Source organism: Prinia subflava, chromosome 5, assembly GCF_021018805.1.
Source record: "Prinia subflava isolate CZ2003 ecotype Zambia chromosome 5, Cam_Psub_1.2, whole genome shotgun sequence".
In the NCBI taxonomy this organism is placed as follows: Eukaryota; Metazoa; Chordata; class Aves; order Passeriformes; family Cisticolidae; genus Prinia; species Prinia subflava.
This window is the reverse complement of record NC_086251.1, coordinates 27,772,328-27,784,847: the sequence shown is the minus strand read 5'-3', so window position 1 is coordinate 27,784,847 and position 12,520 is coordinate 27,772,328. Positions and strand designations below refer to the sequence as shown.

Genomic DNA, 12,520 nt, shown 5'->3' with positions numbered 1-12,520 from the left:
GCTTAGGCTGCCAATCTCTTACCTGACAGATTTTGTAAAACATCTTTTTAGAGTACAAAAGATTTCTATAGCATTAGTGCAATTAGGTTTTTTCCCATGTTATGCAGCTCCATCAATATTACTAGTGGAATAAAACCAGCTATAGGCAGAAATCAAGAATCCTGCACAGTGCTGTAACAGGCTGTCACAAACACACAATAAAAATTCTACTACAATATGTTTTTCCCAATAGCTTCTATTCCTGGAGAAGGAAGCACTTTTGCAAAGACTTTTACTACCATTTCAGAAAGTTTTTATCCCATCATACCCAATATGGTAGGAAAGGAAATTACTTACAGATTATTCTGACACCAAGCAGCTCTATCAAACTACAAAATATAAGACTTAGAAGTCTGGCAAGTTTTAAGAGCCCAGTGTGGCTTATTGGTTTGGGGTTTTTTTCTTCCCAAATGCATAATGCTGTCAAGTTAGTCACACAAAATCAAAGGTTTCACAACACTAGGTTGAGAAAGTAAACAAACTCTGTCTAGTTTACATGCGTCTTCAGTTTCCACACATTTATGTTAAATAATAAATGCAGGGAAGTAATTTCCAGGATGAAAGATAAATTTTCTGTTAGTAAGTATTTAAATGGCTGGTTCGAATTGCATTTCACATGTATACTTTAGGAAAAAAATCTTTTATGTGTAATGTTTAGAGCTCTATAAATCTGAATTTTCACTGAGGCTTAAAACCAACACTATATGCAATTACAGATTAAAAAGCTTTCACTGTAGGATAACTCAGGGTACCAAGACTCTTAGAATCCCAGGCAAGGATGAACACATCTGAAATTCATTGTTTTGGACTTCGTTCACATTCTTATTTCTTCTTAAGACTTGTGCTAAGGGAAAAAAACCAGCACTTCCACAGGCAATTGCCAAGAGATGAAGAAATGGAAAACACTCACTGATGAACAGAAAAACAATCTCTTTCTCTATGGTAACTATTAACTTCTGCATAATCATAAAGACCATTTTAGCAGTAACCATAGATCAATAAGTCAAATAGAACTGAGTCAGAAATCCATTTAAATATTTACATTTTTGTTACAAGTCATACCTAGAGTATTACTGTAGCCAAAGAGAATGACTGTGCCTTCCATTTTACTCACTCTCCTCATTCAAGAGTCTATCTTGAGATGCAGAATGATCAAAAATACAAAACAAGAGGGCAAAACAAAATCCCTTAAATGGTACAAATATACACGGCTGGCAGCCATAATCTTCTCCTACTCCGGACAATTAGGAATTGAATTAGGAAATATTGACAACAACACAGAAAACACAGTAGCACACAGGAAAGCTCCCTTATAATTTCATAAACCATTAATGAGCAGGTTATATAAATCTACTGGACCGAAGGAGTTGTAGATCAGAGCTGCTGCAAGACATTAACTCTACTGTGAGGGATACATAATTTCATTCTTGAAGACTGTTCATCTCCACAAGCGCAATAAGAAGAGTTAAGGGCATTCCGATCGAGAGCTGCATTTTAACCCTTGGTGACCGAGGAGCGCGGAGCGGGGCGATGCTCCCCGGGCCCGCCGCAGCCCCCGCCCCGCCCGCTGTTGCTCATCCATCCCTCTTGCGCCCGCAGGACGGGCCGAACCCGGCCGGCTGTTCCTTTGTGCAGCCTGGCGAGCTGCCGCACACGCACTGAGGCACCGGCCAAGCCACGAACCGGGTGAAAAGAGACGAGCCCCGCTGCTCACGGGGGCCCTTTCCCCTACAGCTCCCGCTGCCAGACTGGGTTGGCAGCACCATCGCCCAAAAGCGTCCCGACGCCTCCCGGACTTCACAGCGCCCCAGCCCCGGCTGAGACGGGGCAGCGGATTTCGGGGCAGCCCTGCTTCCCGGAGCCCCCACTCGCTCCCACGGCCACGCAGGGGCGGCGAGCGATACAAAGCGCCCGGGAGCGGCCGCGCCGGAGGGACCCTCTGACGGAAACCTGGCCGGGATTCAAGGCCTAGGAGAGACCGCAGGCACAGGAGGCAGCCCCGGGAGAACCGCATGAAGCGGCGCCGCCCCGGGGGTCGCTCCCTCGGGCCAGCGGCTCGGTGCTCCCCGCAGGGCCCTTCGGTGCCGCGGCCGCCCCCCGCAGGCTCCACCTGCGCCGGGCCCCCGCTCCACCGCACCCCGGGGATCGCGCCCCACCCCACCGCCCCCCGCCTGGGCGGGGACCGGAGGGTGCCCCCACATCGCCCCCGGCCTCCGCATGCACTTTCCCGGGGTACCTCTGCCCCTCCTCATCCCCTCCGGCCCCTCAGGCTCCCCCCGCCTCGGGCGCCCTCCCCCGCCGCCGGACCCACCCGCGCCCCGCGGGGTTTGGCACGGCCCCGTCGTGCCCGCCCGCGGCTCCGGCCGCCACGGCGAAGGCCCTTCCCTGCATCGCGGCCCGGCCGTGCTCACCTGCTGCCCGCAGCCGCCTCCCTCCGGCGCCTCCTCCGCCGCCCGTCGCCACCGAGCAGCGCCGCCGCCGCCGCCGCCGCTCCGCCCCCGCCCCCCGGCCGCCGCTCCCGCCCCGCTGCCAGCCACGCCTACCCCAGCGGCCCATTGGCCACGCGCTCCCAAGTCCGGCCTTCGGATTGGCGAAAGGAGCCGCCCGTCAAAGCCTCGGCCCCGCCCATCCCCGCCCCACGGGTCCCGGGTGTTTTATTCACGCCGGGGCTTTGGCGCCCCCAATCTCTCACTGTAGGTTCTGATTGGCTGACGCGGTGGGAACAGTGTGCCAGGATTGGCTGCTCGGGGTGCCACTGCGGCGCTGAGCCCGCCCCCCCCGGGGCTCGGCTGCGCGGCGCGGCGGGAAGGCGGCGGCCGCTGCCGGGGCCGGGGCCTGGACCCGCCCGCTCTCCGGGACCCCTCGGCTGGCGCCCCGCTGATGCGCCAAGCAGGATGCGCCTTCCACCGCCCGTCTCCGGTTCGGTTCAGCCGTAGTTCTTATCTCCTCACGGCTGCGGCGCTGGTGGCACGAGGAGGAGGGTTCCCGCAGCCCCAGTGCCACTTTGGTTTCCCCCGATACACCGCATGTGGTGACTGACAGCTTCCCTGGGGGCTGCAGTGAGACGTGCTGCTAATGCCAGCTCTCCAGAAACCGTGATGCTCTACATCAGCCAGAGGCCAGGCTTGCAGGGAAAACGCGAGCAGACTCCTTGAACCTCTACGACTGAGACTTTCCGAGAACCACAGTATTCCCGGGATATCCTTCCTTCGGCACGAGAAAACACTAGCATGCCTCCATTTTCCAAGTGGAGACAGTACCAGGTGCTGAATTCAGCAGGGAGGCTGCGCTTCAAAGGGAGGTTAGCCCGGGGAATCCTCTGGGAGCAGCACCCTTGCCACTGCACATACGGGGCTTGGCCTGAACGCGTTAACCGGGATGCGTATTTCCAACAGCTGCCTCCTCTCACCAGACTTTCAAGCAGCTGCTTCATCCAAAATGCAAGCTGGAACAGTTCCCGGTGCATTCAGCTGGAAAAAAAAAATTGAAGGCAATTGAAATGCAAAGATTACATTATGTTTCTCTGCATTATTATATTCTCCCTGCATACGACATCCCCCTTATTCCTCTCTGTTTCTGAATCAAGCAAAGAAACAGAGCAACAAAGAATGCGGGCCATAATGCTAGCTGGCAAACATCCAGAAAACAAAGCAACTGAAATCACCGGGAATTTCAGAGCATCATGTGCAAAAATCATTTACCAAGTTTACATAGGTAGCGCTCAGGCAGAAATATGACACTGAGTTTCAGACTGATGCTCTGAACCCTAAATCATGCCTTGTTCATAAATTAAACTAAGTTTCAGAGGTTCTCCTTACATCTTTTTGCATATCCCTTTGCTTTCCAAGGAAAGCAAAATCAAGGCAGAGAGCTGCCTTGCCTCTCAAATATTCAAAAATTATTAGAAGATAAGACATTTCCAGCAGTTTTTCCTACGAAAACTTAATTCCAAATGAACTATTCCCATATTATTGAGAAGCTCTACTTCCAAATGAAAAGTACAAAGGAAAAGGCCAGGACATGCTATTGTAAATAAAATCTAATGTATGCTTCAGCTATTTATAGCTTTTACAAATATTTATTAGATAGCTAAATTCATTTGTTGCCATTACTGCTTCTCTGCTCAGTGATAACTTGACCTCCCATATGGTCATTGGCGACTGAAGGGAAAGGGGGCTGTGGTGGGAAAGGAAAGGAAGATGACCCCAGAGGTCACTTAGCTGGACACGCTGAGCATCCAGCATAGCAAGCTGCACATTCACAGTGCTGTGCTGCAGGTCCAAGGCACATTCTGTGTACTCGGTCTTCCCACAGCGTTTCCATGGGAGAGGAGGAAATTACTTCTCCAAGGTCTGATACTGGAAGCAATGCTTCAAATGCTTTGATCCTCATGGATAACAAAGAATTGGAAGATACTTCATAGCATTTAGAAGAAACCAAACAAAATTTGCCGCTTATCACCTTTTCTTTAGGACTGGGAACAGAGCTCCCTGTGTAATACACAGGATTAATGGACTTGACTGTTCCTGTCATGCCCACTGACTCCTGTCAGCTGTGCCTTTCTAGCCAAGATCCTTCCTGGACTCAGTGGGACAGCAAGAGACTATTCCCTAAGCTATTGAGACTGACAGCTATTCCCTAAGGACCTGAGAATATATCATACAAACATTCATGACAATGCAAACTCCATTATCCCCACTGCAGATACCCAGAGGCTTAACATCATTCTTCCCTATTGGTTATCTACAATAACGTCAGTGATTAAATCTCCCTTCTCTAATCACACCATAATATTATCCCTTCTAGGAACAAGCCATACCGGTATAAATACTACCACATATGCATTTTTATGCTCACCAAGAGGAATTCAATCTTTTTGGCAATATGTATAAAGCAATAGGAGCTTGTGTGTGTGGATGAGCACTGAAAATGTTCAAAAATACTTCTATAAGGTGCCATATTAGCTAGTAGCAACACATATCTACTATGGGAAGCAAATAAGCAAGTACCACAGGGGTTTCCTCTTGTCATCCCCTGAGCAGATCTGAACAAATATGGTTGCTAAACCAAGGCATTCTGTTTGCACAGTATTTTCATCTTGGTAGTGCTGCATCTGAGGTGAGCAAGCAACTTCAGAGTACTTCGGAAAAAAACTTCAGTATAGGAAACAAAAGGTAAAGTCTTTTTGCAAGGCTTCTGACTAGATGCTTACAGGAGAAGCAAATGTTGAATAGTGCTGCCCTATGTTAGCACAGCTATATGTTAATCTTGAAATAGTGGGCATAAATGTATTTCACGAGCAAAGCTATGCAGTCACTATCATTAGTACAGAAAGGATATGAAGAGAAAGAATCCTTTAAAACCTGTCTTCCATGGAAAAGCATCAGCCAAACAGCTTGTCAAGAGCCATGGTCTGTGCATATCAAAAGGATATTCTCTAGCACAATATACATGGTTTATGCAGGAAGAGTTTTACTGTACTTTCTACCTTGATTCTTTAGATGTGATTAATCCCACAGGACAAATATTTCATTCAGGTTCTCTTTACCTTCATTTTAGGATGGAGATTTTCCCCTCATGGCCATTTCTTTCTTTCTTTTTGCTGGAGCCTTGAAGTCTGGAACTTTGTATTTAATCACTGCTTATGGAGTCACCACAGATGGTATCTGCTCAATGCTACCAAATGCTAGATGGCATCTAATAAAAGCCCAAAACCCCTCATAAAATTATTTCAAAATTTAAAAGTACACATGCCCAGTCAAGGGGGTGAGTAAACTCAGTCAAAGGTGCTACTTAAATACATCATTTTAATTCAGCTTTAATTCCAATGTATCTGCTGTAGTTCACATGGTACAAAAGAAAATGTCTGTGCTTCCAAATCCCTCCAAAAAGATCATTTCATAGGGAGGACAGGACCTTCTAATTATGATTTTTACAAATGTGCTTTAATTTGGCTGTTCTATGGCAGGGAAAGCTTCTTTTCTCAGGGGGGCTCCTTGTACAAGATAACCAGGATTAAAGACCACAACCAGTCACTGAATAAGAAAATCCCTGAGAAGAGAGAAACAGCTGGAGGGAGGCCAAAGCTGCTGCCAAAAGATGCTTCAGTGAGTGAATGCATTCAGTCTGATGAGGGAGGCCAGAGGATAGCTCTTGAGAAACAGTTCCTGAATTAGCTTTCAGTCTTGTTATCTGGCAATGAACTTTATAGCTTTTACAACGAGGAGCAGGCTTCACAATCAAACCCAGTGTCCCTCCAGTGATGACATAGTGGATGTAGCTAGGCTGTATAAGACTATCAGCCAAGCAAACCTGTGAAGTGAATGCTTGAATTGCTTTTTATCCTTACTAGGTATAAGTTTTGGCATGAGAACAAAACTGATGGTGCAAAAGTAAGGTCACCAGCAAAGTAATAATGAGAAAAATGATTAAGCTGGGCTTAACTTTCTAAAAGTGACTGGTTTACATTAATGGTTTGCCAGGAATACAAAGTTTGCGTGGTGGTGATCAACTGAGTATCCAATACACAGGAAACTGCAATGAATTTTGCCCTTTCCACTCATTAGTGAAGACTACTCATAGCTTTGCAGGATCAGGCCTTACCCAAACTGCACTTCACATTTGAGATTTCCAGCATATTTGAGATTTTGAATGGCATAAGGTTAAATATCAAATGAAGCCTACATCTCTTTAAGATGCCATTTATTTACTTATTTTGAAGTCACTTGTGACTCTCTAATAGGTTGTACTCATCACATTTATATGTCCTCTTAAATAAAACACATGTGGCTCTTGGCAATGTAGCTTATATGTTCATAAAATCCGAGTAACTTTGTGCTAAATTCTAATTAAGAAATTTAATTGAGCCTCCAGTTGCTACTCTGTCTCTGTGAGCAGCAGCTAGGGATCACCTAATCATTCAGATATCTGTATCACTTTCCTTTTGTTTCTTTAAAGACCTGTACTTGACACTTATTTCTTTAGACAAATTCCCTTGAAATATTGTACAATGAATGCAAACAGCATGTAAACTTTGTGGCTACTCCTAAACAACCGTCTGAGTACTCTGTAAGTGATACTGAAGCACTCTTTTTTTGCCCTTGGTCAAAACCCTTTCTTGTGTGATGCAGAAAAATAGCAACATTCTTTATTCCTGAAAGCATTTATTGTTAGAGAGACTAAATTGTCGAAAGAAATGTTTTCTTGTTGTAGAGATTTAACCACTATTATTTTCCAGTGTCCTTCGCTCAGAGACTGTTATACAAAAAAATATCCAATGTCAATCAAGTTTCTCCCAGCAGTAGAAAGTGACATCCCTATGAAGATCAGGGCCCTCAAATGAGACTTTGAACCCCCTGCACTGGTACACATCCAGAACAGCTTTGCTGCTGTCATTACAGATATCCTGGTGTAGCTCAGGTCAGGCCCTGTGCACAGCGCCTGGCTTCTTCTCAGAAGGATCAGTTGCACTCCAGTAAATTAAGCAGTAACACAAATAACAATCCAGATGCCCAGGTTCTTCAAAAGTCTTCTCCCTCCCAAGCCTGTTTAGCCATACTTATATATAATTAAAGCCTACAGTGGCCTAACTTTTACCATATTTCAAGCACTTGCATCTCGATTTTGTTAAGGGTCCAGTTCTGTTGAAATGGTTTCAGCAGATAAGATTATTCCGGTAAGCAGGGTTTAACCTTGGGGAAACAACGAGTGGATTGAAATAGAGTTCGCCCTTCCCTCCCAGTCTACACACGCACGCACAGGCTGCTGGCGCTCCCCTGCGGAGTGACCCCACCCCGCGGGTCCCTCGCCACGCAGATGCGCTGTCCCCGGGCGCCTTTCCCAGAGCAGCGTGCAGAGCGCTGGTCGGCCTCTGCCACCTGCTGGCAAAGCCGGAAAAGGTCCAGGCTGAAATGGGAGGCTGAACGCTGCCTGTGCACGCCTAAAATCCGTCTCCATTAACCCAAACCATCGCGGCACAAACAGCACGGTCTTCCACTGCCGTTGCCCTTCATGCAGCTTTGGCTGCGGAGGCTTTGCCCGAAGAACTCCGTCAGAAAAATACCTCCAACATTAAAATAGTTGTTCTTGCACATATACAAAAAAGGCCTTCATTGCTTAAAGCACATCAGTGTTCTCTGAGAGTGATTTGTGTTGTTATTAAGGCAGTTCAAACAACCTTAAACCTTAAAGATAGCCGCGTCTATTCTAGAATTGAGACTTAACAGCTGAACTTATCCTCTTTAGGCCTAAACGATTTCTGCTCCAGAATCGTGGTAAAATTGAAATGTAGGTCTAGGCTGAAACCTGGCAAAAGGTGAAAATTCTCTTTTCAGCTTTATATCCTATGCTTTATACACTAAGTAGCCCACCCAGAAAATCTGCACATGCTTTGTGAATGTTAGATGCTTAACATATTGTGTGCAGCTTATATTCATATCTATGAGAGGTTAATAACACCCTGTGAACCGGAGGTTTCCTGGGCATACTTGGGTAATTGCTGCAGTTAAATGCCTTACACTCACAGCAGCCTCTGGAGATGAAATTCTCATGCAAAATTCATTCCCATGAATTACTGCAGTTCATCAAAGATTATTCTGACAAAAGTACTGCATAGTGAATTTCTTCTACTGAAGCTTGTTCTTGATCAGAAACACAGTCTGGCAGTACAAATCCCTACAGTTTTTCACCTTTGCCTCAAGCAGAGTCTTGTTCTACCCCTCCAGCAAAGCTCCCTATGCTGCAGCTGCAGCCTCTGGAAGCGCGGAGCAGCCCTCAGGCTGCGCAGCACCACTAGCAGGGGCCTTCGGGGAAGCCTCAGAGAGAAATGGGGAGGAAACAAAAGGTCTGCCCAGGTTATTAGACAGCGAGTGCATTTGGAAAACAAAACCAAAAGCAACCAAACAAAAAACCCACTATGTGACATGACAGTCTTTTGGAGTTTGGGGATCCTTTTGAGATGACATAGCCTTTCAGCTGCCATCAGCATCAGAAGCACAAGAAAAGGGGAGGGGGCATGGTACACAGGAATTGGCTCCGTTCGATTTGGGTTTCTATTCCTTGTGCAACACGACCTTATGAAATAAGTGTTACCTCATCTCGCCTCATTAGGTTGCAAAGTAATTCCAGGCTGTCTTAAAGCATATCCTTACGGAACGCCTCCAGAAAAAAAAAAAAAAAAAAAAAAAAAAAAAACAACAACAAAACTTTCTGAACGTGCTTAGTGCATACTTCCCGAACGAAGCTTCCCAGCCACGGAACGGACCTGCCCGCATCGTACCAAGGGGAATCGCCTCTCCTTTCCCTCTGTGGGGCGGGAGAAGCAAATACGGCCAGCACACTTTAAGCGGCGGCGATGACAAGAGGCACGGCACTCTGCGCACCGCCCCCAGGCACGCTCGGATCGCGGTGTCCTTCCGGCGGCGGCCGCGCGGGCTCCATGCGCTGCGCCGGGCGCTCCCGGCGGAAGCGGCGGGGCGGGGCGTGGCGGCCATGGCGGCGGAGCAGCAGCAGGGGCTGGGGCGGCTCTCGGCACTCGCCGTGTACCGCCGGGTGGCGGGGGCCGGGCGGATGGAGCGGCGCCGCCGCGGGGCTCCGCTGCCAGCGGGTCGCAAGCGGGCCAAGGCCCGCCTGAGGGGCGGCCGGGCGGGAGGCGGCGGCTCGGAGCCGGAGGCGCCGCCGCCCGCCGCGCCCCCGAATCGCGTGGAGCTCCCCGTGGAGGCCCCCGTGGATCCTCGGCCCGAGGCGGCGGCCGCCGGGCCTGACGCGAAACCGCGGGGCGGCCCCAAGGCGATGCCGGGCAGCCCGCGGCCGGCGGGGGAGGACGGCGGCGGCGTGACCGGCGGCGGTGTGTCCCGCGGCGATGTGACCGGCGGCGGTGTGTCCCGCGGCGATGTGACCGGCGGCGGTGTGTCCCGCGGCGATGTGTCCGGTGGTGGCGTGTCCCGCGGCGGCGTGACCGGCGGCGGCGTGTCCGGCGACGGTGTGTCCGGAGGCGGCGTGTCCGGCGACGGTGTGTCCGGAGGCGGTGTGTCCGGGCTGCTGCGGCGGCTGGCGCGGCTGGAGGACAGCCGGCAGCGGGCGGCCGAGCTCTTCCGCTGGCTGCTGGCCCCGGTGGCGCCGCCGAAGTTCCTGGGGCGGCACTGGGAGCGGGCTCCGCTGCTGGTGCGGCGGGGCGACCCCGGCTACTACGCGGGGCTGTTCTCCACGGCCGACTTCGACGCCGCCCTGCGAAGAGGAGAGATTCACTTCGGCACCCACCTGGATGTGACCAGCTACGCCGAGGGAATGCGGGAGACGCACAACCCCTCCGGCAGAGCCCTGCCCGCTGTCGTGTGGGACTTCTACCAGAACGGCTGCTCCCTGCGCCTCCTCTGCCCGCAGGCCTTCTCCCGCACCGTCTGGCACTTCCTCTCCATCCTGCAGGAGCAGTTCGGCAGCATGGCAGGGGCGAACACCTACCTCACGCCCCCGGGTACCCAGGGCTTTGCCCCCCACTATGATGACATCGAAGCCTTCGTGCTGCAGCTGGAGGGGAAGAAGCACTGGCGGGTCTACAAGCCCCGAACAGATGCTGAGGTGCTGCCGCAGTTCTCCAGCGCAAACCTCACACAGGCTGAACTCGGCGAGCCCGTGCTGGAGACAGTGCTGGAGGCCGGGGACCTGCTGTACTTCCCCCGTGGCTTTATCCACCAGGGTGATTGTCTCCCTGATGCGCATTCACTCCACATCACTGTGTCTTCCTACCAGAGGAATTCCTGGGGGGACTTCCTGGAGAAGCTTGTCCCAGCTGCCCTGCAGATGGCCCTGGAGGAAGACGTGGAGTACCGACGAGGGCTTCCTATGGACTACCTGCAGTATATGGGCGTCGCTAACTCAGACACAGTGGATGCTCGGCGAAAGGCCTTTGTGGAGAAGGTGCAGAGCCTGATAAAGAAACTCATTGACTATGCACCCATCGATGCTGCTGTGGATCAGAGAGCCAAGTCGTTTCTCCATGACTGTCTCCCTCCGGTGCTCACGAAGAGTGAAAAGGCGCAGAGTGTCTATGGCTTCCCGGCCCAGTGGCAAGATGGAGGCCCCTGCAATGTTGATATCCTGATAACAAAAGACACTGAAGTACGCCTGCTCCGTCATGGCATCGTTAGACTGTGTAATGAAGAAGCAGGTGTGAAGCTGTACTATACTACAGAAAACTCAAGAGTGTATCATAAGGAAGAACCCAAGTTCCTTGAGCTAGATCCTGAGTATACAGACAGTATCGAATTTCTCCTGTCTTCCTATCCAAATCACGTCAGTGTGGATAACCTTCCGTGTGAAACCTTGGAGGAAAAGATTTCTCTAGCTACAATTCTGTTTGAGAAGGGTATTCTGACTACAAAGAAGCCTCTGGTGCATGTCTAACTCTTTATTTTTTTCACAAAATAAATGTACACTTGTTTAAAAAATGTTCTGTCTTCATCTTGCCTTACACCTGCTAGATATAAATCAGTGGTTCAGGTCTCAACATCTCATCTGGGGGTAGAAGGTCTATGTCATGGGTAGGGAAATCGAATGTTCTGATTAAACTAAGTATTTGCTCTAGGAGCAATTCTGCATGGCTGAGTGCCTAGAGAAGAGAATTGGTTATCTTCTTTTCACCAGCCATGTTACTACACCCTAAGTAACTTCAGGAAGGTTGTGAACTTTCTTGCCCTCTTATTAATCATCATCACGTTTTCACAGTGTTTTAAAGCAGCCTGCTCAGCTGCAGGAAATACTATTCCGAGGCATATTTGGTGATGGTCATCATTCTGTGTTCCTTTGCTGTGCTATTCTGCATATATGGTATGGGCTTCAGGCCTGTGGTGTGTTGTAAAGATCCCTTGGTCACACGTTTACTCTTCCTAAAAGTGGGGCCTGCAGGCAGCTCCCACTCAGTTTGAGCAGTTACACCCACGTGTGGCCATGCCATTACTGAATGGTACAGTAAGATTTTTCAGGCAAACATTCTGCTGCATTTGAAATGCTTCCTTTTCAGTCCAGTAACAGATAAAATATCCTCCCCCACTGGCTTCCCCACAGCAGCCCCTAGCAATGAAATTACTGGTCCTTTCAAGGCAAATAGGGCACCTTCCAATATGTTTGTGGTTTTTTTGTGCAGGGTTAAAATAGTTTCATTTTAGGACCTATTAAGTTACACGAACACATGCCTGGCTGTGTGGTCAGTCCCCATAAATACTGGGAAACCTCTGAAACACTTTCCCACAATGCTATTTTATCATAGCAGTCAGCAAGTGAGGGATATTCTGTCTTAAAAGCCTCCTGAAGCTATCTATACCCACAGTGAGCAGGGTGCATTACCCTGTGCTCCTCTGAGTTACCCAGGTTTTGCAAGATGGCATTCATGCACTCTTAACTGTTTGGGATTTAAGTGTACACTATGTCCTCCAAGATGCCATACTTGCAACAGTGCCAGCCTCTCCTCTCTCTTTTGCCTGTATGC

At 49.6% G+C, this 12,520-nt stretch overlaps 3 protein-coding genes across 15 annotated transcripts in view; 2 read left to right on the top strand and 1 right to left on the bottom strand.

Moving 5' to 3' along the window:
• NUMB (NUMB endocytic adaptor protein) overlaps nt 1–2,581 on the bottom strand; it is a 92,638-nt gene extending 90,057 nt beyond the window's left edge. For 7 of the 13 annotated variants that reach the window (XM_063398650.1, XM_063398655.1, XM_063398651.1 and 4 more), the window contains exon 1: nt 2,451–2,580. The gene's annotated coding sequence lies outside the window, so the exon portion shown is untranslated. Of the gene's footprint in view, nt 1–2,350; nt 2,419–2,450 lie in introns of those variants that run through there. The other 6 variants (XM_063398641.1, XM_063398645.1, XM_063398653.1 and 3 more) reach the window with 4 other exon arrangements.
• On the top strand, nt 2,052–2,975 carry LOC134551474 (basic proline-rich protein-like). The gene has a single exon (XM_063399134.1). It carries the CDS (start codon nt 2,052–2,054, stop codon nt 2,973–2,975), a length of 924 nt encoding a protein of 307 aa, XP_063255204.1.
• A 294-nt stretch (nt 2,976–3,269) lies between these two features.
• Nucleotides 3,270–11,476, top strand: RIOX1 (ribosomal oxygenase 1). The gene is made up of 3 exons (XM_063399133.1): nt 3,270–3,340; nt 7,781–7,937; nt 9,202–11,476. The coding sequence occupies exons 1-3, from the start codon at nt 3,270–3,272 to the stop codon at nt 11,437–11,439; spliced, it is 2,466 nt and encodes an 821-aa protein (XP_063255203.1). The 3' UTR covers nt 11,440–11,476.
• The last annotated feature ends 1,044 nt before the right edge of the window (nt 11,477–12,520 follow it).